Genomic DNA, 27387 nt, shown 5'->3' with positions numbered 1-27387 from the left:
TTCCATTCTGAGGGAGAACTCCTTGCTCTTCCCTCAGTGACAGGACATCCCAGTCTGTGGGAGATCTCCCTGATCTTCTCTCGGTCACATGATGTCTCATGACACAAGGAAACTCCGCTTCCCTTGCTGCCCTGGGACTGTTTACATTCCCCTGAGAGGGCAGGTGAATCCCTGGTATACAGACCCAGAGACACTCTGACTGTAGCAATGTTATCCTGAATCTCTGGCTTCCCCTTTCAAATGTAACATTCCAGTTCACCGAGAAATCCTAATTAATGACAGTCTTGGAGTGAGAGAGCAGAAATGTGGAGAACACTCAGCATATCAGGCAACATCTGCGGAGAAAGGAACAGGGAATTTTCTCAAGAGAGGGAATTTGTAGAATGCCTACAACTTGACCTATTAGAGGAATTTGAGGTTAAGCCCACTCAGGAAAAACTCATTCTGGATTCGGTGTTGTGAAATAACCTGGGTTTGATATGGGAGTTGAACCTTTTGAATGCAGGGTTCATAATATGATTGTATTCACCCTGAGGTAAATGGGGGAAAAAGAAAAAAATGATGTCTCAGTTTTACAGTGCAGTAAAGGGAATGACAGAGACATGAGAGAGGAGCTGGCCAACGTTGATTGGAAGGGGACACTAGCAGGGATGGCAGCTGTACAGCAATAGATGGAGTTTCTGGGAGCAATTCGAAAGGTGCAGGATAGATCCATCCCACCGTGGGAGAAGCATTCTAAAGGGGGTGGGGGCGTAATGAGGTAACCATTTCTAACAATGAATGTCAAAGACAGCAGTAAAACAAAAGAGAGGGCATATAATGTAGCAAAAGGTAGTGGGAAGTTGGAGGATTTGGTTTATTTTAAAAACCAGCAGAAGGCAGCTGAAAAGTCCAGAAGCAGAGAAAAGATGAAATTTGAGGATAAGCTATACAAGAATATAAAAATTATACCAAAAGGTAAATAGAGGCAAGAGTGGGTATCAGCCCACTGGAATATAATGCAGGAGAGGATGTAATGGGGAACACAGAAACGGCAGATGAACTCCATAAGTAGTCTGTCAGTCTTCACTGTGGAAGACACCAGCAGTATGCCAGAGAGTCAGGGACTCGGAGTGAGTGTAGCTGCTGTTAGTAAGGAGAAGGTGATGGGAAGTGGAAACGTTTGAATGTAGATCAGTCACTGAAACCTGATGAACTGCAGCCCAGGTTCTGAAAGGGGTTCCTGAAGAGATTGTGGAGGCATCAGTAGTCATCTTTGAAGAAACACTAGATTCTAGATGGGTTCTGGAGGACTGGAAAATTGCCAGTGACACTCCATGCACCCATTTTCCCAAACTGTCTCAGTTCTCTCATGGACTCCCTGCTTCCTCAAGACTACCTGCCCCTCCACCTATCTTCATATCATCCACAAAACTGGCCACAGAGCAATTAATTCCACCTTAAATCATTCACATATAACGTGAATAAAAGCATCCCTGTGTAACACCACTAGTCACCAGCAGATAGCCAGGAAAAGCCCCATCTATTCCTACTCTTTGTCTCCTGCCAGACAGCAAACTTCTGTCCATGCTAGTAATTCTAGTGTAATACCCTGGGCTATTAACTTGTTTAGCAGTTTCATGTGTGGCCCCTTGTCAAAGGCCTTCTCAAAATCCATGTAAACATCCAGTCTCTACTTTGTCTATCCTGCCTGTTATTTCCTCAAAGAATTCCAACAGATTTTTCAGGTAAAATTTCCCCATGAGGAAATCATTCTGATTTTGTCCTGTTTTGTCACGTGCCACCTGGTGTAGTGAAACCATGTCCTAGTTGATGGAGTCTCGCATTTTCCAGCTACTGGCCTCGGGCTATTTGGCCTATAATTTCCTTTGCCTCCCTCCCTTCTTAATTCCCCAGCAAAATGTACACTGTTATCAGAGAGTTGGGTTTAAATGCACCATTCCCAGCCTCGGGACCTCCCGAGTGCTTTCCAGCCAATAGATTGGAGTGGAGTGACCTTTCACTCCCGCTGGTGTGGACATGAGGGAGACAGAGAAAGGGCGGTGAATTCACAGTGAATACAGCAACATAGAATGCCTGTGTGTTTATATTAAAGTGACAGCAGTGTGTGTACCTCTTTTGTGAGAGACCGGGGATTCATCCCCGTCGGGGCACAGGTTATGGTTGTCCCTTCTGGATCCAGAGCCGAGAGGAAAGTGTTGATGATGGATGATTTCCCAGCCCCCACCAGGCCGACGAGCAGGATGTTTATACAGGAGTTTCCACAGCCCTCAGGGGGTTTGTAGTTACACAACTTGTTCCTCAGAGTCTCCAGATTCCTGCCAGAGGCCAGGGAGACAGAGCATCAGCTGTCTGGGTGAAACGGGTTAATGAATTCACACCCTTATTATGGGAACCTACCATTTGTCCATGGTTGGGAAGTGAAAACAGCCGTCCTTTGAAAACTCTGAATTGCAATGCAAAAGTATTAATTTATTTGTTTTTTCATCTCGAGAATTAGGGGTGGCGTGCTCTCAGTAACGGACTGAATATAGAAACTCACTGCTTCCCATGTTTGGTGTTGTGTAAACCCAGTGATCACTGCCTGTGTGTTGACTGCGCTGTGGGGATCCAAGTCTGTTTCTTGCTTGCACTTTCACTTGGCTTGCAACTGCTCAATGTGCAAACTCAGGGAGGGTGATCAAGTGAAGCAGGAACCAGTAAAGAATTTTACAGTGAGACTACATTCATTCTGCCTTTGCTGTCGTCCAGATTCAGCGACTCCACCCAGGGAGTACATGTTAACTCACAAAAAGAGCCCTTCCTGTTTACAGTACAATCACCCACCAACAGGAAACATGACAGTTAACTTGTTCCCAAATTAAAGAAGTAGAAAAGCCCTTAACTCAGCAGTGGAGTTATAGGGACACCACTAATACGGTGTTTCCGTGGCAAGCTATTTTTGTTTTACAAGGTCGAGTTGCTAGCTCGATGCTCAACCCGGCACAGATGGAAATCATGCCCAGGAGCGGCCCGACTGGGTTCGAACTTGGGAACCTTCGCTCCGGAGTCCGGCACTGATGTCACTGCACCACCAGCTGGCCATAAACACAATGTATTATGTACAAAATGATGGAGGAACTCAGCAGGCCGGGCAGCATCAATGGAAAAGAGTACAGCCGATGCTTCAGACTGAGACCCTTCTTCGGAACTCCTGTTTGTGAACACAACGTGTGTTTGCCTGTCCTCTTGACTGCAACTTCAATCTCTCTTGTCAGCCAGGGTTGCTAAACCATCCAGGCTCTGTACACAAGAGGAACACAATACATCTACACCTTTGATACGCCACGACTCGTGCCCCAATCCTTGCTTCTCACCGTTACACTGAAGATTCACTGAGCTCTTTTCGCTCTTCTCTTGCGTGCAGGTTGAAGATGTTGAATGATCTAGTTGCTCACTGCACAATGAGGGAGTCTCACTGCCCTGCGGATCCTCGCTCGACCCTAGTGCACAACACACACATCAATCAGAAACCGGTAACCTGGGAGTTGGTGCTCAGGTTACCTTAAAATCCAAGGGAATTTTCTGTTCTGAACATCCCTCCCTCCCTCCCTCCCATCCCGGTCTGTCACTGACCGACTGGGATACCGTTCTGACAGCTTCCCATAACGCCCACCCCAGACACACCTGCCCTAGGGCATTGAATTGGAGACTGAGGGATGTACAGAATGAGGCTAATCAGCCAACTATTTAATACACCAAGAACGAGGTTATTCGCCCAATAGTTCTGTGATGACCGATATGCCCAGCTGGATAAACCCAACTTCCTGAAGTCAACTTTATTCGCTTAACCCTGCCTTTACATGCATCTATCCAGGTGCCCCTTCAATGATACCATTGTACCTGCTGCACCCACTTTCTTGGGCAGCTCAGTCTATATACTCACCACTCTATGGGTGAAAGAATTGCCCGTCAGGTCCTATTTAGACCTTTCCACTTCACCCTAAGTGACTACAATGTCTGACTGACTACAGTTAGTTCCATCATTTTCTCACACAAGACACACATCAATCATATCCCTCACAGTCTATATAGAAAGGTTACAGTGAAGCGTGAGGCGTGACAGGGAGAGACAGGTTTTACCCACCGGGGGAGGAATGTTCTCTCGATCTGGTTCTGTCACTGAGACTCTGTCTGATGGCCCGAATCGTATTTGGACACTGGCAGTCAGCTGACCTCCTCTTGAGAATACCGCTGGTTTCTCTCCAAAGTACTCGATGAACTGCTGTTCCCTCATGGAATAACCCTGGATAGGTCCTTATCTTCCCCTCTCCCACATCTCGGGATTTCTGCAACAGAATCACGGCACAAATGTCTTCCTTCTGCGCTCTTCCGCCTCCTGCAACACAGAGTAACAGAGTGTCTGGGTGCTGCTGTGGGATGGGTGTGTGTCCCACCCACTGGGTACATCAGCCCTGAGCTCAGCACCTTCCACCTGGGGCTGTGCACACCTTCCTGCCCCGTGTGTGTCCAGTTGATACTGACTATGTGCAAGACAGCCCTCCCATCCCAGAACTGGCACTCACCTCCCCACAGGAGCTACAGCACTGACAGTAGCATCATTTTTCCACTGGGACTTTCATCCCAGGAATGCCCTCCCCACTCGGGCACAGAAAGTTCCAAACACCTTACACGCAGGGGAAGGGAACTGACCCATACCCTGGACAATGTTACATCGGGATCCACAGTCCATTACCTCACAGCTGTTTCTGGGAGCTTGCTGTGCACCATTATACATCCCCATCACAATGATAACTACTGTGAGCTTTGGTGACAGGGCAGCACAGGACATGACAAGGATAAGGAAGGTGCTACATCAATGCAGTGCCACTCTCCTACTGTGAACCAAATCCCAGGATGACACACAGTCATAATTATTGTACCTCAGAGGAAGGGAAGAGCCAGTAGTCAGCAGAAATCTCCAAGGGAAGGGGATACCACGGAAGCGAATTAACTTCAAGATTTCACCTGTGGACAGGACGAGAGTATCTACCTGTGACCCACTGCAGGGCATTTCGAAAATCCTCAATTTCATGATACACATTGTAGACAAACATGACACAGGGAATCCTTGGCCATTCACACTCGTTGATATTCAGCTGCTTCACAATCTCTTCATGGACGGATCCTCTACCGTAACATTGCACTGTAAAACACAGAACCTGTGCTCACTCAGGCTGCCTCACACCAGCACATTTCACTCAGGGTGATTCCGAGTAACAGAAGGGAAGGGGATAGATTTAATGTTCCTCCGAGCTCAGAGACGGGCACCCATCAGTATGGGAATGGGCTCTGTTTCACTGTCAATCTGTAAGCAAATGTGAGTTCTCAAGGGATGTGAAAGCAGCAGGTTAAGTGGGGTAGTTTACAGAGGTGGGGAGGAGTGTTGTAGACAGTGGAGACCGCAGAGATGACGAGGAGTGTAGGTTTCGGAGTGGGTCAGAGAGATGGGGAGGGGTCACAGATACTGGAGTGTTGTAGGGGTTGCTGAGGGTCATAGAGAATGGAAATGCTGTAGGGTCCATTTGGGCTCAGAGAGTGGGATGTGTGTAGGGAACGGAGGGGAAGGGGAAACAGACACACCGACAGGGTGAGGTATTGACGTGGGTGAGACAGTAAGCACCCTGACTCTCACAACGCACAGAATACCATCCCTGGAAGCATCGGGTCCACTGATACAGAGCCACGTCGAACCTACAGGGACCTGTCACTGGGAGACTGCAGGATGTGCCCTGTGGAGGCCTTTCAGCCCATCAAGACATTGGACAATACAGCAGGATACAGGCCCTTTGGCCCAACCACTCCTCACTGGCCATGGTGCCCATCCAGACTGTCCAAATAGTCTGCATTACAACTGCATCTCTCCAAGTCCCACACCCTCCATGTACCTATCCCAGTGCTTCTGAACGGATACTCTCGTACCTGCCTCAACCACTTCCCCTGTGGAAAAGACCAAAGGCCAAAGTACAGTTATTATCAAAGTACATATATATCACCATATACACCCCTGAGATTCATTTCCTTGCTGGCATACTCAATAAATCCATATTAGAATAATAACTATAATAGTTTCACATACTCTCCACTGTCCCTTTTAACTCTCTCCCCTCACCCTGAACCCAGGGACTCTAATTGTGAATCCTCTGACCTGGGGAAAAGACTGTCACCATGCACCTTATCTTGCCCCAATAATTTTATTTACTTCTCTATTCTGTATTCCAAACACCCTTCCTCACTATCAATAGCACCCTTTAATTTTGCGTCATCCATAGATTTACTGATCAAGCCTTGTGCACTGGCATTCAAATCATTTCTCAAAATAGCAATGAAAAGAAACCCAACACTGATCTCTGCAGAACACAGCTCATCAGCAGCCTCCATTCCAAAAAACAACCTTCAACCACCACCCTCTGCTTTCATCGTCCAAAACAATTTTGAATCCACCAATCTTGACTCGATTCCTAACCATCCAGATTACCCTACCTTGCAAGACCTTGTTGAAGGCCTCACTGAACTACAAATAGACAAAGTCCACTGCCCTGCCCACATCTGCCTTTTCAGTCATCTCTTCAATTAGCTTGAATACTGTTCAATAAGCAGGGCTTTTCATGCACAAAGCCGTGCTGACTATTTAATCTGACTCCGTCCACTCAAATGCTGGTATACCCTGACCCTCAGAACTCCCATAGGTAACATTCCTACTACTGATTTCACACTGACTGGTGTGTCGTTCCCTGGCATGACCTTCCTGCTCTTCTCAAACAACCAAACATGAGCTTCCTTCCAGTCTTCTGCAACTTCTCTGGTAGCAAACGATGAGGCAATAATCTCAGCAACAGACTCCACAATTTCTCCTCAAGCCACCCACAAATTTCAAGGAAGCACTCACACTTAGTAAGGCCCTAGGGATTTATACCCTAGAACTGACTGTAAGGCTGCAAATATCTTCTACCTGGGAACATGAGTATCTCCAATCCTTGCTTCTCACCGTTACCCTGAAGCTTCTCTGAGCTCTTTTCGCTCTTCTCTTGCGTGCGGGATGAAGATGTCAAATGATCTGGTTGCTCTCTGCACATCGAGGTGGGCTCACTGCACAATGAGGGAGTCTCACTGCCCTGCCGATCCTCGCTCGACCCTAGTGCACAACACACACATCAATCAGAAAACCTGTGACCTGATCTGCCAAAATGCTGGAGGAGGAACTCAGAAGGCCGGGCAGCATCTATGGAAAGAGCAAACAGCTGACATTTTGGGGGGGGTAAACCTTCATCAGGACTGGTGGCAAAAGATGGCAGCAAAGGCATGTTCCCAGAAAGGTTACATACCTGTGGAAACGGGTCTGGGTGAGCACATGGTCAAGGAGTCGGAGGGCAGCAGAGATAACAGAGGGGGAGCAGTGACAGAGGGTTTTACTGAACTCCTGTTGAGAGAAGATTTAAGCTTCCTCAGGGTAGGCATCCCTGGTGGAGACTTTGCGGTGTAGTAGCCGAATCACAAACAAGAAAAACCTGCAGATGCTGGAAATCAAATTAATACACATAAAATGCTGTAAGAACTTCGCAAGCTGGACAGTATCTATGGAAAAGAGTAAATAGTCAATGCATTAGTCTGAGACCCTCCTTCAGGACTGCTGTTTGTGTACACAATGTACGCTTGCATCTCCTCTTGACTGGAGCTTCAATCTCTCTCATCAGCCAGGGTTCCTAAACTATCCAGGCTCTGTACACAAAAGGAACATAATACATCTACATCCTTGATATGCCACGAGTCGTGCCCCAATCCTTGCTTCTCACCATTACACTGAAGCTTCTCTGAGACAAGGGCATGTAATTAGAGACTGAGGGATGTACACAATGAGGCTATTCAGCTAATCGTTTAATACACCAAGAACAAGGTTTTTCACCCATTAGTTCTGTGATGACCAATATGCCCAGCTGGATAATCCCAATTTCTGCAGTCAACTTTATCATCTCTAACCCTGCCTTTTCATGCATCCATCCAGGTGCCCCTTCAATGATACCATTGATGGAACCACTGCTGCACCCACTTTCTCAGGCAGCTTGGTTTATATACTCACCACGCTATTGGTGAAAGAATTACCCCTCAGGTCCTATTTAGACCTTTCCTCTTCACCCTAAGCATATGCCCCAAGCTTTGGACTCTCCTGAACTGTGGGAAAGACTGTTGGCATCCACCTTATCCTTGCCACACCATGATTTTATATATTTCTATATCATCACCACCTCCTGCATTACACGAAATAATGACCTAGAATGGAAAACCCCTCCCTATTAATCAACACTGGCAACAGTCTTGCAATTCCCTGCCCAATTTCCAGTTTAACCAAATCTTTCCTATAAAAGGGTGGCCAAAACTCTACACCATGTTCCAATTGCAGCCTCACCAATGACATATTCAATGGCAACAAAATACCCTAGTTCTGTACTCAACTGTTGAATGTCAGCATGCTAAATGTTATTTTTTCCCAACATGTTCCTGCAGCTCAGGACATAAGCAGACCTTCTGAGCTTCCAAAGTGAGCTATTTCTCCTTAGTTATCATTTTAATCTTAAAATAGTGACAGATCAGATTAAAGATCTGTTTTTGTGCTCGTTTGCGTCAATGAACAACACAGTACAAGGATGAGCTGGGGGGAGCCCGTACGTGTCACTATGATTCCACTGCCAACGTAGCATGCCCTTAACTTACCAACACTAGCCCTTTGCAAAATGGCAGGAAACTGAATACTCAGTGGAAACCTACTGCAGACACGGGGAGAAAGTACAAACTCCTTAAAGACAGCAGAGGGAATTGAATACACATGGCTGCCACTGTAAAGTTTATGCTAATCACGACAGAACTTCTTGAGATTTTCCTTAACCTTATCTTCTAGATCCATCTCACACCCATTCTCTTTGCCCTCCTGATTTCCCTCTTGATAGTATTCTTAGTTATTTGATGTTAAGGGATTCACTGGGAAATAACCTAATTGCACAGTTTTTCTCCATATTTTTCTTGACCAAAGCTTGAATATCTCTCGTCTTGCCAGGTTTACCCTCCACTTCGCCAGGAACATACTGCCTCTGCAGACTTCATATTTCTCAACTCCTGCCCCAATCGCTCAGTTGGAGCGCCAAGCCTGCATTCTCAGTGTTACACTTCTCCGAATTCCTGCTTTTCTTCCTTTGGTTGCATCCTGAAGAAAGCGAACAACCCAATTGTTCATTCACCACCGAAGGCTCGTCGCCCAGTAGATTGTCGCCCCGCCCTACTAGAACGCCTACACATCAGTCAGAAGCCTGTAAGCTCGGAATTGTTGCTAAAATGACCTCTGGACCTAAAGACATTTTGGACAGCAAACTTCCCTCCCGCAGCAGTCACTGCCTGACAGACTACAGTTGGTTCCATCATTTTCCCACACAAGACACACATCGATCACATCCCTCACATTCCATGTGGGAAGGGTTACCATGAAGCGTGAGGCATGACAGGGAGAGACAGGTTTTACCCACCGGAGGAGGAATGTTCTCTGGATCTGGTTCGGTCACTGAGACTCTGTCTGATGGCCCGAATCGTATTTGGACACTGGCAGTCAGCTTTCCTCCTTTTGAAAATATCGCTGGTTTCTCTCCAAAGTACTCTGAACTGCTGTTGCTTCATGGAATAACCCTGGATAGGTCCTTATCTTCCCTTCTCCCACATCCAGGGATTTCTGCAACAGAATCAGGGCACAAATGTCTTCCTTCTGCGCTCTTCCGCCTCCTGCAACACAGAGTAACAGAGTGTCTGGGTGCTGCTGTGGGATGGGTGTGTGTCCCACCCACTGGGTACATCAGCCCTGAGCTCAGCACCTTCCACCTGGGGCTGTGCACACCTTCCTGCCCCCGTGTGTGTCCAGTTGATACTGACTATGTGCAAGACAGCCCTCCCATCCCAGAACTGGCACTCACTTCCCCACAGGAGGTAGAGCACTGACAGTAGCATCATTTTTCCACTGGGACTTTCATCCCAGGAATGCTCTCCCCACTCGGGCACAGAAAGTTCCAAACACCTTACACACAGAGGAAGGGAACTGACCCATACCCTGGACAATGTTACATCGGGATCCACAGTCCATTACCTCACAGCTGTTTCTGGGAGCTTGCTGTGCACCATTATACATCCCCATCACAATGATAACTACTGTGAGCTTTGGTGGCAGGGCAGCACAGAACATGACAAGGATAAGGAAGGTGCTACATCAATGCAGTGCCACTCTCCTACTGTGAACCAAATCCCAGGATGACACACAGTCATAATTATTGTACCTCAGAGGAAGGGAAGAGCCAGTAGTCAGCAGAAGTTTCCAAGGGGAAGGGGATACCAGGGAAGCTAATTGACTTCATGACTTCACCTGCGGAGAGGACAAGAGTATCTACCTGTGACCCACTGCAGGGCATTTCGAAAATCCTCAATTTCATGATATACATTGTAGACAAACAGGACACAGGGAATCCATGGCCATTCACACTCGTTGATATTCAACTGCTTCACAATCTCTTCATGGACGGCTCCTCGACCATAACATTGCACTGTTAAACACAGAACCTGTGCTCACTCAGGCTGCCTCACACCAGCACATTTCACTCAGGGTGATTCCTAGTAACAGAAGGGAAGGGGATAGATTTAATGTTCCTCCGAGCTCAGAGATGGGCACCCATCAGCATGGGAATGGGCTCTGTTTCAGCGTCAATGTGTCAGCAAATGTGAGTTCTCAAGGGATGTGAAAGCAGCAGGTTAAGTGGGGTAGTTTACAGAGGTGGGGAGGAGTGTTGCAGACAGTGGAGACCACAGAGATGACAAGGAGTGTAGGTTCCAGAGTGGGTCAGAGAGACGAGGAGGGGTCACAGAGAATGGAAGTGCTGTAGGGTCCATTTGGGCTCAGAGAGTGGGACGTGTGTAGAGAACGGAGGGGAAGGGAAAACAGACACACGGACAGCGTGAGGTATTGACGTGGGTGAGACAGTAAGTACAATGACTCTCTCAACACACAGAATACCATCCCTGGAAGCTTTGGGTCGATAGATACAGAGCAACATCCAATCTACAGCGACCTATCACCGGGGGACTGCCGGATGTGCCCTGTGGAGGCCCTTCAGCCCATCGAGACATTGGACAATACAGCAGGATACAGGACCTTTGGCCCAACTACTCCTCACTGGCCATGGTGCCCATCCAGATTGTCCATATTGTCTGCATTACAACTGTATCTCTCCAAGTCCCACCCCCCTCCATGTACCTATCCAAGTGCTTCTGAAAGGATACTCTTGCACCTGCCTTAACCACTTCCCTGTGGAAAAGACCAAAGACCAAAGTACAGTTATTATCAAAGTACATATATATCACCATATACACCCCTGAGATTCATTTCCTTGCTGGCATACTCAATAAATCCATATTAGAATAATAACTATAATAGTTTCACATACTCTCCACTGTCCCTTTTAACTCTCTCCCCTCACCCTGAACCCAGGGACTCTAATTGTGGATCCTCTGACCTGGAGAAAAGACTGTTACCATGCACTTTATCTTGCCTCGATGATTTTATTTACTCCTCCATTCTGTATTCCACAACACCCTTCTTCACTATCAATAGCACCCTTGTATTGTGAGTCATCCACAGAATTACTGATCAAGCCCTGTGTATTGGCATTCGAATCATTTCTCAAAATAGCAATCGAAAGAAACCCAACACTGATCCCTGCAGAACACAGCTCATCAACAGCCTCCATTCCGAAAAACAACCTTCAACCACCACCCTCTGCTTTCGTCGTCCAAAACAATTGTGAATCCACCAATCTTGACTAGATTCCTAATCATCCAGGTTTCCCTACCTTGCAAGACCTTGTCGAAGGCCTCACTGAACTACAAATAGACAACGTCCACTGCCCTGCCCTCATCTGCCTTTTCAGTCATCTCTTCAAATAGATTGAATACTGTTCAATAAGCAGGGCTTTTCATGCACAAAGCCATGCTGACTCTATTTAATCTGACTCCATCCACTCAAATGCTGGTATATCCTGTCCCTCAGAACTCCCGTAGGTAACTTTCTCACTACTGATTTCACACTGACTGGTGTGTCGTTCCCTGGCATGAACTTCCTGCTCTTCTCAAACAACCAAACATAAGCTTCCTTCCAGTCTTCTGCAACTTCTCTGGTGGCAAACGATGAGGCAATAATCTCAGCAAGAGACTCCACAATTTCTCCTCCAGCCACCCACAAATTTCAAGGAAGCACTCGCTCTGGCTCTGGGGATTTATCCAACAATACACTGTAAGATTGCAAATATCATCCTTTCTGGAAATATGACCAGTATCCAAAACATCTCTACCTAATTCCCTTGAGTAATCATGATTATCTCCTCAGTGAAAAGTTAAGAATCTCACCCATGTCCTGCAGGTCAAGACATGGGGAGCCCTGCTAATATCTAAAGGGATCTACTCACTTAGTAACCACCCTGTTACTCATGATATGGCTGCAAAATCTCTTGGGATTTCCCTTTACCTTTTCTGCCAGATCCATCTCACACCCTCTCTCTTTGCCCTCATGATTTCACTCGATTGTTTTCTTAGTCATTTGGCATTAAAGGATTCACTGGCACATGACCTAATTGAACCATGTCCTTCTTGACTAAAGCTTGTATATCCGTCATATTTTTGCATCCAACGAACTGTCTCTCCAGGATTTCATGCAACGTTTCCTACTATATGATCCTACCATGCGAGGTCTTATTGTTGGTTCTGCTAAATGGACAACATTCTCAGCCTGAACCTCATCTACAATTTTGGTCATTCTGCAAACAGCTCTAAAGAGGTTCAACTGCACAACTTACCATTCACAACACCATGCAAACTCCTAATCAGTCTCTGTCTACCCAAATACTGAGATATCCTATCCCTCCAACTGCCCACCACTAACTTCCCCAAATTGACATCGGATTCACTGGTCTGTCATTCCTTGGCTTATCCCTTCTATCGTTCTTAAACTACGGAACAACACTGACTTCCTTCCATTCTTTAGTGGCATTGTTTCCCAGTAACAAACAATGAAGTAATTATCTCCGTAAGGGCCTCCGCTGTTTCCTCTCTAGCCTCCCACTGAGTCCCAGGAAGCACTTAGTAAGGCCCTGGGGATTTACCCACTAAAATGCACTGTAAGGCTGCAAATACCTTCTCCCTGGGAATATGAATGCCCCCAATCCGTCTTCACCTGTTGCCCTAATCTCTTGAGCAATCGTGATTTTCAGTTATAATTTCAACCTATCTGCCCCCTCAAATTATAGACAGCCTGCTGATCCTCAACAGGAACTCCTCTCTGACTAACCATCCTTTTCATCGTTACTGAGCTATAGAAACTTCTAGAATTTTCCTTAGTCTTGTCTGTCAGATCCATCTCATACCCGCACTTTGCCCTCCAGATTTACCTCAAGTGCATTCTTTATATTTTTTTAAATCATCAAGAGATGAACTTGTCCCCAAATTAAACACAATGTATTGTGTACAAAATGATGGAGGAACTCAGCAGGCCGGGCAGCATCAATGTTAAAGAGTTGGCTATCCGATGCTCCAGACTGAGACCCTTCTTCGGGACTCCTGTTTGTGAACACAATGTGTGCTTGCCTCTCCTCTTGACTGGAACTTCAATCTGTCTCGTCAGCCAGGGTTCCTAAACCATCCATGCTCTGTACACAAGAGGAACGTAACACATCTACACCCTTGATATGCCACGAGTCATGCCCCAATCCTTGCTTCTCACCGTTACACTGAAACTTCTCTGAGCTCTTTTCGCTCTTCACTTGCGTGCAGGTTGAAGATGTCAAATGATCTGGTTGCTCTCTGCACATCGAGGTGGGCGCACTGCACAGTGAGGGAGTCTCACTGCCCTGCTGATCCTCGCTCGACCCTAGTGCACAACACACACATCAATCAGAAACCTGTAACCTGGGAGTTGGTGTTGATGTTACCTTAGAACCGACGGGGATTTTCTGTTCTGACCCTCCCTCCCTCCCACACCCCCATCCCGGAGCGGTTACTGACTGACTGGGGTACAGTTCTGACAGTTTCCCATCACTCCCACCCCAGACACACACGTTCCATATGGGAAGGTTACAGTGAAACGTGACGTGCGGCCGGGGAGAGGCAGGTTTTACCCACCGGGACAGGACCCTCCTCCGGATTTTGTCTTGTTGATGAGAGTCTGTCTGACGGTCTGAATCACTGCGTGGCCTTCATCAGCACTTGCCCACGTAACACTCGCTTCTGTCCAAAATATCTGAAAAACATTGATTCCCTCATGGAATAACCCTGGATTAATCATCTTGTTTACTCTGAAATCTCTGGATTTCTGCAACAGAATCACAGAGCAAATGTCTTCCTTCCGCACTGTCTCACCTCCTGAAACACAGAGTAACAGAGTGATTTAGGTACTGCTGTGGGAGGGGTGTGTGTCCCACCCACTGCAGGAACCCACAGGGCTCATCATCCCTGGGCTCAGCACCTTCCATCTGGGTTGTGCCCACCTTCCTGGTGGGTGGGTGAGTGTGCATGTGCATGCGTGTGTGTCTGTGTTTGTTTTTGTCTGGGTGGTGTGGGGTGATGCTGTCTGTGTACAAGTCAGTCTTCCCACCCCCTCTCCTGGTCTCCTCTGGGACTTTCAGCCCAATGATCAGCTCTCCTCAGGTGTACAGCATGATCCACAAACATCATTTTGGACAGAGGCATGGGAACCCCACCATGACCCAGAGGATTTTGCAACAGGATACCCAGTTCATTGCCTCTCTGCTGTTTGTGGGAGCTTGCTATGCACCAATCTCCCATCACAATGAAAACTCTTGTGTACTGTAGGGGTAAGACCGGGTAAAACAATGCACATGCCTTCCACTACAATGGAAAAATACAGAGGGTCATGCACAGTAATTATTGTGCCTCAGAGAGAGGCAGGAGGCAGTGGTCAATAACAGTCACCAAAAGACAAGAGGACTCTAGGGTAAGGTTTCATTCGGTGGAGTCACAGACTGACAGAAGACGAGTGTATTTACCTGTGACCCACTGCAGGGCATCTCGAAGATCCTGATTTTCATGAGACACTTTGTACACAAACAGAACACAGGGAACCCCTGGCCCTTCACACTGGCAGATTTTCAGCTCCTTCACAATCTTCTCATGGACGTCTCCCCGACCATAACGCTGCACTGTAAAACACAGAACCTGTGCTCACTCAGCCTGCCTCACACCAGCACATTTCACTCAGGGTGATTCTCTGTAACGGAAAGGAAGGGAAGTGATCCAGTCCTGACGAAGGGTCTCGGTCTGAAACGTCGACTGTACCTCTTCCTAGAGATGCTGCCTGGCCTGCTGCGTTCACCAGCAACTTTGATGTGTGTTGCTTGAATTCCCAGCATCTGCAGAATTCCTGTTGTTTGAGGTGATCTAATGTTCCTCTGAGCTCAGAGATGGACACCAACCAGCATGGGTGTCCTGTGCCCTGAGAACAGGCTTTGTACCACTGAGGATCAGTCTGGAGTACAGGAGATCCAGTGGAAAGTGAAAGCAAAGAGTTTGTTGTGCATTGCAGTGATGGAGAGTGGTATAGGGGCTGATTGGCGTCAAAGAGATGGGAGAAGTGTAGAAGAAGTAGATTTAGAGGCTGTAAGGGTCAGGGGTGAAACTGACACAGCTACAGGCGAGGTATGGACGTTGGGTAAGACATTTCGAACCTCAACTCATACATTCCTCAGAATCCCCTCCCTGGAAGTGGTGGGGTCTCTCTTTATGAGGCCACACACAGGGACCTAGGGTAGATCATTGGAGACAGAGGGATGTAGACAATGCAAGCCATTCAGCCCATCATCTAATACAGCAAGATAGAGACTATTTGCCCAATGAGTCAGTGATGACCACTATGCCCAGCTGGATGATCCCAATTTCCTGCAGTCAACTTTATCCGTTCTAACCCTGCCTTTCCATGCATTTATTCAGGTGCCCCTTCAATGATACCATTGTACCTGCTGCACCCACTTTCTCTGGCAGTTCGGTCTATATACTCACCACCCTATGGGTGAAAGAATTGCCCTGCAGCTCTGATTTAGATCATTTAGATCTGCTTCCAGTGCCAAAGTAGCGTGCCCACAACTCACTAACACTAAGGTTTTTGGCAATGTGGCAGGAAACTGGAAAACCCCAGTTGAAACTCACTGCAGTCATGGGGAGAAAGTGCAAACACCTTAACGACAGCAGTGGGATTTGTGCATACATGGCTACCATTGCAAATTTTCAGCTAACCACTACAGAATTTATTGGTATTTTCCTTAACTTTATCTTCCAGATCCACATCACACCCCCTCAGTTTTCCCTCCTAATTTTCCTCTCGATAGTATTCTTAGTCATGTGACGTTAAGGGATTCACTGGCAAATGACCTAATTGCACCTTGTCCTTCCATATTTTTCTTGACCAAAGCTTGAATATCTCTCATCTTGCCAGGTTTACCCTCCACTTCGACAGGAACATACTGCCTCTGCAGACTTGACATTTCTCAACTCCTGCCCCAGTCGCTTGGGTCGAGCCCCAAGCCTGCGTTCTCACCGTTACACTGAAGCCTTTCCAAGTTCCAGCTGTTCTGCCTTTGGCTGCATCCTGAAGAAATCGAGGAAGTCAATTGTTCACTCACCACCAGAGTCTCACCGCCTGGCGGATACTCACTCTGCCCTACTGGAAAGCACACACATCAGTCAGAAGCATGTACACGGGGATTTGGTGCTAAATTGACCTCAGGATCCAAGGACGTTTGTGCTCCGAACCTCCCTCCCGCAGCAGTCACTGACTGACCGACTATTGTTCCATCATTTTCCCACCCAGGACACACATCAGACACATCCCTCATGTTGCATGTGGGAGGGTTGCAGTGAAGCGTGAGGCATGACAGGGAGAGACAGGTTTTACCCACCGAGGAAGGAACGTTCTCTGGATCTGGTTCTGTCACCGAGACACGCCCCTTATGTTCATAGTGGGAAGTTTACAGTGCAAAACGAGGTGTGGCAATAAAGAGGCAGGTTTTACCCACCGGAGCAGGAACTTCCTCTGGATCGGGTCCTGTCGATGAGACTCTGTTTGACAGTCTGAATCACTGTGGGGCACTGGTACGTCTTCGATCTACTCCACCAGCTACTGGAATCCATCCAGGATACGTGAAAAACTTCAGTTCCCTTATGGAATAACCCTGGATCTAGCGTTATCTTCTTCTCTCGGACAGCTGGGGATTTCTGCAATAGAGTCACGGCACAAATGTCTTCCTTCCGCACTGTCCCTCCTCCTGAAACACAGAGTAACAGAGTGATCTGGGTGATGCTGTGGGAGGGCTGTGTGTCCCTCAAGGTACAGCAACACCTTCCACCCAGGGCTGTGCCCACCCTCCTGCCCCCCATGTGCCCGGGTGGTGTTGTAGTGATGCTGTCTGTGTACAAGGCAGTCCTCCCAGCTCCCACTACAGGCAGTCACGTCCCACAGGAGGTATAGCACGGGGATTTTCAGCCCAATCACCAGACCCCCTGTCAGGTGCACAGAAAGATCCACATACGCCATTTCACACAGAGCGAGGTAGCCCAAGTGTGTCCCAGACAATGCTGCATTAGAATACCTGGTAGATTGCCCCACTGTTGTTTGTGGGAGCTTGTTGTGCACCAATACACATCTCCCATCACAACAATAACCTCTGTCCCCTCAACAGATACAACTGGGCAGGACATTATCATCTTCAGAAAGTCATTGCATCAGTAATGATTCAATCCTAAGGAACACACACAGTGTTAGTGTGCTCCTCAGGTAGGGAAGAGCCAGCAGAGATCAGAAGCCCCAAAAGGGAAGGATTTTCATGGAAATATTATCACTCAATGACTTCACCTATGCTGAAAGAAATAAACAGGGAGACTATTTTCTTACCAGTGAGAAAATTCAAAAATTTGAGGACTTGGGAGTCTTTGTGCAGGTTAATTTGCAGGTTGAGTCATTGGTGAGGAAGGCAGGTGTGATGTTAGTATTTCTTTCAAGAGGACTAGAATATAAAAGCAAGTATGTAATGTTGAGGCTTTATAGAGCACTGATGGGGCTTCACTTGGATAATTATGATTGTTTTTGGGCCCCTTTTATAAGAAGGGATGTGCTGGCATTGCAGAGGACGTTCATGAAAACAATTCCAGGATTGAAAGGCTTGCCATATGAAAAGCGTTGATGGCTCTAGGCCTGAACTCATTGGAATTCAAAAGAATGAGAGGTGACCTCGTTGAAACCTACAGAATGTTGAAGAGTATGTGTCCTATGGTGGTGGAGTCTAAGACCAGAGGATACAGCCACAAAATTGAGAGGTGTCCTTGTGGAATGGAGACGAGGAGAAATTTCTTTATCCAGAGAGTGGTGAATCTGTGGAATTCATTGTCACAGGTGGCTGTGGAGGCCAAGTCATTGGATATATTTAAGGTTCTTGATTAGTCAGGGCATGAAGAGATACGGGGAGAGGGCAGGAAATTGGGGCTAAGAGAAAGAATGAACCAGCATGATGAAATGGTGGAGCAGACTCGATGGGCCAAATGGGCTAATTCTGCTCCTATATCTCATGGTCTTTTTAAGTATTTACCTGTGACCCAGTGAAGGGCATTTCAAATATTCTGAATTTCATGAGACACTTTGTAGACAAAGAGAACGCAGGGAACCCCTGGCCCTTCACAACGGGAGATGTCCAGCTTCTTCACAATCTCCTCATGGATCTCTCCTCGACCGTAACACTGCACTGTGAAACACAGAGTGTGAGTTCATCTCCCAGTCTCAGTGTGTTGCCCAGAGATGCGCCCGGTCTCACTTCTCCCACATGTGGGGTAGGATGTTACAGACGGGTAGATGAGAGTGTAGTGGGGGTAGATGGGGGATAGTGGGGTTAAAAGAGTGGAAAGTGTGGGGGCAGGATAGAATGGTAGAGATTGGGATGGAGAGGTGAGGGGAGTGGGAATGGAGGTATGTGGGCGGTGAATATCCCCCATCCCTTTGCCCACTGTCGCTCACCCAACACTCTCTCCACAAACTCTGTCTTTACTCAGTCTCAGTCCACTCCCTCTGTCAAATATCCTTATCTCGCCTCATCACACCGACACTCCCTCTCCTTCCCCGAACGCCTCTCCCTCACCCCATCCGACCCCTCTTCCTGTCCCTCCGCCTTGTTCTCCCACATTCACCGACTGCTCCTTCCCCTCACCCGCCGCCCTGTCACCCTCACCTACCATTGCACCGAATCCCCATCCTGGACATATTTCTCCCACTTCCGGCTCAGACATTTCCGTGTTTACGCTCTCGGACACGGGGGCGGGTCCTTCCACCATACTCTAATTCTATTCGTCTGAGGAGCTGGCAGTCAGCACGATAGCTCTCTGTGAATGGACAGCAACACTTTGAACCTGCACCGACTGTCATTGGTCGAGCCGACCGCCCGTCATGGCGTAGAGGCGGGATCTGGGCTACAGCCCCGCCCCGTGGCGCCGAGGCGTTCTATCGCAGGGGCGCAGGGTCGATCCAGGACAAGAATTGTCTCACAACAATAAGAGAAAATCTGCAGATGCTGGAAACACGAGAAACACACACAAAATGCTGGAGGAACTCAGCAGGCCAGGCAGCATCTATGGAGAAAAGTACAATCGACGTTTCAGGCCGAGACCCTTCAGCAGGACTGGAGAAAAATGATGAGGAGTAGATTGAAAAGGTGGGGGAGAGGAGAGAGAAACTCCAGGCGACAGTGAAACCTGGAGGGGGAAGAATGAATAAAGAGCGGGGAAGTTGATTGGTGAAAGAGGCAGAAGGCCCTGGGACAAAGAAAAAGGGGGAGGAGCACCAGAGGGAGCCATGGGCGGGCAAGGAGTTAAGGTGAGAGAGGGAAAAGGGGTTGGGAAATGGTGAAAGGGGGAATTACCATAAGTTTGAGAAATTGATGTTCATGCCATCAGGTTGGAGGCTACCCAAGCGGAGTATAAGGCGTGGGTGGACGTATCAGAATGGGAATGGGAAGTGGAATTAAAGGTGTTTCTGCTGCAGACAGAACGCAGATGCTCAGTGAAGCGGTCGTCCAATCTACATCGGGTCTCACCAATATACAGGAGGCCGCACCGGGAGCACCGGACACAGTATATGATCCCGATAGACTTATATGTGAAGTGTCGCCTCACCCGGAAGGACTGGTTGGGGCCCTGAATGGTAGTGAGGGAGGAGGTGTAGGGGTAGGTGTAGCACTTGTTCCATTTGCAAGGGTAAGTGCCAGGAGGGAGATGAGTGGGGATGGACGAATGGACAAGGCACGTGGTATGTGAAGGTGTGGGTGGTAGGTGCAGGGGAAGGAGGGGTGTAGACAGCGGTTACCTGCGTTGAACAGGAGGGCGGAGGGGAGGTGTTAGTGCTGAGGGAGCATCGGGTGACTTGGTACCTGGGCTGGTGTGCAGAGGGGGTGTGACAGGAGGGCAATTGTCAAGCCTATTGAAGAATTGGTGCATCTCTACTGTGCATCTGCAGAGGGATGTGAGTATAGATGTGCACAGACCGGCTCTCTTCAGCCTCTCAGAAAGTAGAGGATTAATGAGCTTTCCTGTGAAGGATGTGTTCTGGGACCATGTGAGATGTGCATTCCCAGGACTCTGAAACTGCTCAGGTTTCTACCAGAGTGTAACTGATATAAAGAGGGCGTGAGTAACGAAGAGATGGCGGAGGAACTGAATGAGTATCTTGCATCAGTCTTCACAGTGGAAGACATGAGCAATATACCTGATAGCCAGAGGTCTCAGGGAATAGAATTAGGTACAGTCAAGATTTCTAAGAGAAGGTGCTTGGGAAGCTAAATGGACTAAGAATAGATAAGTCTCCTGGACCAGATGAGGTGCACCCACGGGTTCTGAAGGAGGTGGCTTTGGAGATTGTGGAAGCATTGGAAATGATCTTCCAGGAATCAATAGACTCTGGCATGGTTCCGGAGGACTGGAAGGTCGCAAATGTAGTTCTGCTGTTTAAGAAAGGAGGGAGGCAGCAAAAAGAAAATTACAGACCTATTAGTCTGACGTCGGTAGTTGGAAAGTTATTGGAGTCGATCCTCAAGGACGAGGTTATGAAATACCTCGAGGTGCATGACAAGATAGGCCCAAGCGAGCATGGTTTCATGAAGGGAAGATCCTGCCTCATCAACCTATTGGAATTTTTTGAGGTGATCTCAAATAAGATTGACAAGGGAGAGGCTGTGGATGTTGTGTATTTGGATTTTCAAAAGGCCTTCGATAAGGTGCCGCATAAGAGGCTACTTAATAAGAATTACAGGAAAGATATTGGAATGGGTGGAGCATTGGCTGTTGGCAGAAAGCAAAGGGTTAGAATAAAGGGATCCTATTCTGATTGGTTGCCGGTTACTCGTGGTGTTCTGCAGGGGTCAGTGTTGGGGCTGCTTCTTTTTACGATGTATATCGATGATTTAGATTATCAATTAAATGGTTTTGTGGATGAGTTTGCAGATGACACCAAGATAGGTGGAGGAGCAGGAAGTATTGCAGAAACGAAAAGGTTGCAGAGAGACTTGGTCAGCTTAGGAGTGTGGTCAAAGAAATGGCAGATGAGATACGATGTTGAGAGATGTACGGTTGTACATTTTGGAAGAAATAATCGGGCAGATTATTATTTAGATAGGGAGAAAATTCAAAAATCGGAAGTGCAAAGGGACTTGTGGGTTCTCGTGCAGGATACCCTAAAGGTTAACCACCAGGTTGGATCAGCAGTAAGGGAAGTGAATGCTATGTTGGCATTCATTTCAAGAGGAATCGTGTGTAAGAGTAAGGAGGTGTTGATGAGGCTCTGTGGGGCACTGGTGAGACCTCATTTGGGATACTGTGTGCAGTTTTGGGCCCCCTATCTTAGAAAGGACATTGGAGAGAGTTCAGAGAAGATTTACGAGGATGATTCCTGGAATGCAGGGGCTAACATATGAGGAGTGTTTGTCGGCTCTTGGACTGTATTCATTAGAGTATAGAAGAATGAGAGGGGATCTTATAGAAACATTTTGAATGTTGAAAGGGTTGGACAGAGTAGATGTGGAAAGGCTGTTTCCCTTGGTGGGTGAGTCCAGGACAAGAAGCCACAGTCTTAAAATTAGAGAGTACCCATTTAAAACAGAGATGAGGAGAAATTTTTTTTAGCCAGAAGGTCATAGATTTATGGATTTCGTTGCCACATACAGCTGTGGAGGCCCGATCATTGAGGGTGTTTAAGGAGGAGACTGATAGGTATCTAATTAGTCGGGGTATCAAGGGATATGGGGAAAAAGCCAGAAATTGGAACTAGATGGGAGAATAGTTTAGCTCATGGTGGAGTGGCGGAGCGGACTCGATGGTCCGAATGGCCTTCTTCTGCTCCTTTGTCTTGTGATCTTGTGAGATCTCAGCAATCACCATCTCTTTTGTCTTGTTGACATTGATAAAGAGGTTATTTGCCTGGCACCAGGCCTCGAGCTCTTCCACCTCCTCTCTGTAGGCCATCTCATTGTTGTTGGTGATGAGCTCCACCCAGTGGCGTATCTAAGGTATGGCAGGTATGGCACGTGCCCTGGGCGCCACCTGAAGGGGGGGGGCGCCACTGAGTGGTTTCTATTAAAGTCAGACAAGACATCCTGGGATAGTGAAAACATAATTTTCTTCAGATGTATGATCTGTCTTTGATTATGTTTCTTCATGAAGAAGAAGGAAAGTGGAGCTGAAGGACAGAAGAGGCGAATGTTGGAGGCGGAGGAAGCCAAGAAGTCAAGCAAGTTCTTCATGCCCTTCTTTGGAAAGCCCAGAACAAATAGTTCGACATGTTCCATGGAGTCGCTTGCATCTGCTACAAGTTTGTTAGAATCCGAAGGTGGATCAAGTACAAATGCGTCACAGGCCGAGGAGGAGGTCAAGTTAGATAAATCCGAGTATGACAAGATTAAGAGTGAGGCTGCCACGGAGAACGTGGACATGACAGGAGGGGAAGATGATGGTAGTGGTGGTGCTGTTGAGTTTATTGACGAGATTGAACCTGACGACACTGAACCTAGTGAACTGGATGGTGTCAAAGAGCCTCGAACTGTCGTACTGAAAGTGATTGAACAGCGTGACATTGGACTTCTGAAGTTCGACAAGGATACTGGAAAAGCAATTCTGCCTGACGCATTGAGAACAGAAATAATAAAGCTGAGCTCGAAGTATTTCCCGAACAATGAGGGGCCTTTCCTACCAACAAATAACCGCTCAATGAACAAAACTTGGTTCAAGAGGAAATTGGGAAATGGTCGTGCTGAGGAAGTGACTTGCTCGTGGCTGGTCTATCCCCCTTCTAAAAAGTCTGCATTTTGTATCTGTTGTCTTCTCTATTCTCAGTCAGGCCATCAATCCTCATTGGAGCAGGAAAGTGGATTCAACCAGTGGAAGCACCTGAAAGGATTAGAGTTCATGAAAATGCTGAGAATCATTGGGAATGCTTCACACAGTGGAAAGAAATGGGAAAAAATTTAGCTGGAAGCGGAGGAGTTATTGACGCGGTATTTCAGTCACGGATTGAGAAGGAAAAGCAGAAGTGGCGTGATATCTTGACAAGAATCCTTCACTGCATAAAATTCCTTGTGACTCAGAACCTGGCTTTGTGAGGACACAGGGAGTCACTTCAGCAAGACGATGACTCCAATGTGGGAAATTTCCTTGGTTTACTGAAACTACTGGCCATCTTTGACCCTGTCATAAAAGAACACCTCACTCATTTGGAAAGTCATCCTGGATCCACGTCTTATGTTCCAACGGGTATCCAGAACGAATTCATCCACATGATGGCATCCACTGTTCGCCAGAGTTTACTGAGAAGCATTCGTAAAGCCAAGTACCATGGTCTCACGTTCAACTCGACTCCTGATCAGGCACACCGTGAGCAGATGACAGAAGTAGTGAGTTATGTGGAAGTTGATTTTGAGAGGAAAACAGTCCGTGTTAGAGAGTCCTTGGTTTTATCCAGATAAGCCAGAAGGATGCTGAGAGCTTGGTTGAAGACATCTTGAAACAGCTAGAGAAGGACGAAATGGAGCTGTAAGATTGTCGGTCACAGTGCTATGACAATGCTGCTGTGATGGCTGGACACAGAAGTGGTTTTCATCAAAGAATAAGTGAGAAAAACAACCTGGCAGTGTTTGTGAATTGTGACAATCACTCACTCTACTTGATGGGTGTACATGCAGCCAAGCAGGATACAATGATGGTCACGTTTTTTGGAACCATCGAAGCTCTCTACGTATTTTTCTCTTGTTCAACACAGTGCTGGGAAAAACTCAAAAACACCGTGCCTGTGGTTGTTAAGTCGGAGTCCGAAACCAGGTGGAGTGCAAGGACAGAAGCAGTGAAGCCCGTCAACAAGTACCTTGAGGAGATACTTCAAGTTCTCCAGGACATGATAAACAATGAAAAAGAGACCGGTGAAATAAGTAACGCAAGGCAGTTGTACAACCGCATGTTGAGTTACGATTTTCTGATTTTGCTAGGATTTTGGAACAAAGTTCTCATTCGCATTGACTGTATTCAAAAGAGGCTGCAGGATCCTAGCATGAACTTCCACGATGCTGCCCTGGCTTTGAAAGCCCTCTGAGATTATTTTTATGATGATAGAGAAGTGTTGGTCAGTGAGTCACTCGAAGAAGGAGTCGGTCTCTGTGAAGAATGGAATATTGAAGTTGAAAGACGTCAGGGATGAAAAAAAATGAATGGCTGATGAGAACTCGAGAGAGGCTGGGTTAACAGCTAAGGAGGAAACTGATGGACAGCGGGTATATGAAGAAAGTTTGATTTGCATAATGTTGTCATCAAGGTGGGTCAACATGAAAATATCAAGTCCTGAACAGCTTCTTGAATTTATTGTTCAGTATGGAGATGAGAGCATCTTCCCGAATCTTCACATTGCTATTCAGATAATGCTAACCATCGTAGTTTCCATTGCCAGCTGTGGGAGATCATTCAGCAAGTTAAAACTAATACTTTCGTGTTTGAGAGCCTCCATGGGTCAAGGCAGATTCTGTGATCTTGCTCTGCTGAGTGTAGAAAGAGAAGAAACTGAAAAAACTGACTTTGATCACATCATAGACCTATTTGCATCAGTGAAAGCAAGGAAGGTGCAGTTATAATTTGTAGTGCCATAACTTGTTAATTAAAAGATTAACGAGCTTGATGTGTATTTTTGAGTTGATATTATGGTAAAGTCATCTAAAGGATGGGTGTCAGATGTTTGGACAGGGGTGCAATTTCAGCGCTTGCCATAGGCGCTATTTTTCGTAGATACGCCCCTGGCCCCACCACCGTCATATCATCAAGTTTGGGTCAGGACTGATCTCTGCTGGTCTTCATTCTTCTGTCACCTTTCTCCATCTCCTCTGCTTCTCCAGCATCAAGTGTTCACTATCCCCTCCACGTTATCCTCCCCCCCACTGTGATCCAGTCTTCACACCCAGACCGTCACTCCCCTCTGCCTAAAGAAGTTCTGACACATCAGTGTGAAACCACCAGTCCATTATCTATAGTTATGTCCCTTGTTCCAGACCCTGATGAAATCATCCAACATCTCCCCTGTCAAAACAGAGTCTTAGACCTTTGAATAAGGTCACCCCTCATTCTTCTAAATTCTAAGCAATGCAGACACAAACTCTTTAGTCTTTCTTGGCAGCACAGCCTTTTGCCAATCTGGTGCTTCCAAACCAGAAACCATTGGATGAAGCTCGAGATCTATTGCACACTACAAAACAGGTGACCCTGACCTTGACAAGGAACTGAGATACGACCTGAGGAAAGTAACCAGCGATGCTGTGAGACAACGCCAGTGTAAGATCAAGTTCCAACATGATGTCTGTTATGTCAGGGTTACCTGCTAGAACAGACTTCAAAATGAATTTGGGCAGCATCGTGTCCAGAACACATCCATTCCAGATGAGTTTTACGTGTTCCATACACACTTTGAACAGAAGTCACCACCCAACCGACATACTCCAGGGTATCTGAATCTACAGTCAGCATTCTAAATGTAAGATCAGTATTCCGGAGGGTGAACTCACGGAAAGCATCTGGCCTGGATGGTGTTCCTGCCCATATCCAGAGATCATGTGGGGATCAGCCGGTAGGGTTATTTGGAGGTATTTTTAACCACACCCTGCTGCAATTTGATGTTTTCACCCACTCGAGGAAGACCACTGCATACTGGTACTGAAGAAAAACAAGGTAATGTGTCCCTTATCGATTACTGCCTGGTAGCTCCGACATTGTCATCATGAAGTACTTCGAGGTGTTGGTCATGGTTCAATCTAATCTAGTTTTCCAGACAATCTCAACCCATTGTGATTTGCCTACCACTGCAACATATCCATATGTCCATGGTGTATGTCAACACCCCCTCCACCATCCTCCCCCCATTCTATGTTCAATTCAGGGGCATTTTAACAGTACAGACACCCATGCCAGACTGTTGTTTGTTGTCTATCGTTCTGCCTTCAGTACCAGAATTCCAAGCACGCTCATCACCAAACTCTGAGATCTGGGAGTCAATGCCTCCCTCAGCAACTGGATCTTTGACTTCCTGACCAACAGACCACACACAGGAAGGACAGGCAGCAACACGAACACCACGATTATTCAGAACATTGATTCTTCACAGGGCTGCATGCTCAGCCCCTACTCTACTCTCTGTACACATTTGGGACTGTCATCTAGTGCCTCTGACATCCACCATTATGAGGTTTGTCATGATGCACATTAACCCCAGCCTTCTAGACAAGCTGAACCCACTGCAATTCACCAACCACCGTAAATGTTCTCTGGTAACCACCATCTCCCTGGTCCTGTACTCATCCCTGGCGCATTGGGACAATGAGAACACCAACTTTAGAGATTGGTTGTCATTACAGCTCTGTTCTCAATAACATAATTAAAAGCAAACTCATCTCCAAATTCCGAGAGCTGGGAATCAACATCGGTGACGTTCTGACCAACAGATCACAATCAGCAGGGACAGGCGGTATCACCTCCGCCATGATTATTCGCAAAACTGGTGGTCCACATTACTGTGTCCATAGCCCCACACTCCACTCCCTGCACACTCATGTCTGTGTGGCCAGATTCCGCTCTACAAGTTTGTAGATGAATGTAGTGAGTTGTATCTCAAATAGTGATGAGTTGCAGTACAGGAAGGAGATAGAGGGCCTAGTGACATGATGTCATTATAACAACCTTTTCCCTCAATGCCAACAGAACGAAAGAGCT

At 47.1% G+C, this 27387-nt stretch overlaps 2 protein-coding genes across 10 annotated transcripts in view; one reads left to right on the top strand and one right to left on the bottom strand.

Annotated features, from left to right (window-relative positions):
- Nucleotides 1-19427, bottom strand: part of LOC134341199 (uncharacterized) — a 36090-nt gene extending 16663 nt beyond the window's left edge. For 4 of the 9 annotated variants that reach the window (XR_010016729.1, XR_010016730.1, XR_010016731.1 and 1 more), the window contains exons 1-13: nt 19342-19427; nt 18705-18857; nt 17139-17387; nt 15117-15269; nt 14233-14350; nt 13835-13981; nt 10458-10677; nt 9552-9801; nt 7028-7174; nt 5033-5185; nt 4127-4378; nt 3357-3482; nt 2114-2318 (exon numbers count right to left, since the gene is read on the bottom strand). Coding sequence is in view for 1 of the 9 variants with exons in the window: in XM_063039024.1 (XP_062895094.1) it covers nt 2302-2318; nt 3357-3482; nt 4127-4378; nt 5033-5185; nt 7028-7174; nt 9552-9699 (843 nt within the window). In the remaining 8 variants the exon portion in view is untranslated. Of the gene's footprint in view, nt 1-2113; nt 2319-3356; nt 3483-4126; nt 4379-5032; nt 5186-7027; nt 7175-9551; nt 9802-10457; nt 10678-13834; nt 13982-14232; nt 14351-15116; nt 15270-17021; nt 17388-18704; nt 18858-19341 lie in introns of those variants that run through there. The other 5 variants (XM_063039019.1, XM_063039024.1, XM_063039022.1 and 2 more) reach the window with 4 other exon arrangements.
- Nucleotides 19428-19585: 158 nt separating this feature from the next.
- LOC134341193 (uncharacterized) lies at nt 19586-25296 on the top strand. The gene is made up of 2 exons (XM_063039013.1): nt 19586-19817; nt 22816-25296. Exon 2 carries the CDS (start codon nt 22852-22854, stop codon nt 23617-23619), a length of 768 nt encoding a protein of 255 aa, XP_062895083.1. The 5' UTR covers nt 19586-19817; nt 22816-22851; the 3' UTR covers nt 23620-25296.
- Nucleotides 25297-27387: the final 2091 nt, after the last annotated feature.

Source organism: Mobula hypostoma (genome assembly GCF_963921235.1).
Source record: "Mobula hypostoma chromosome 8 unlocalized genomic scaffold, sMobHyp1.1 SUPER_8_unloc_4, whole genome shotgun sequence".
In the NCBI taxonomy this organism is placed as follows: domain Eukaryota; kingdom Metazoa; phylum Chordata; class Chondrichthyes; order Myliobatiformes; family Myliobatidae; genus Mobula; species Mobula hypostoma.
Note: the sequence above shows the minus strand (reverse complement) of the source record. Positions and strands in the feature narration are given on the sequence as shown.

What these genes read in the sequence shown, in the direction of transcription:
- LOC134341193 (XM_063039013.1), top strand. Translation starts at nt 22,852, where the DNA reads ATGTTGGAGGCGGAGGAAGCCAAGAAGTCAAGCAAGTTCTTCATGCCC.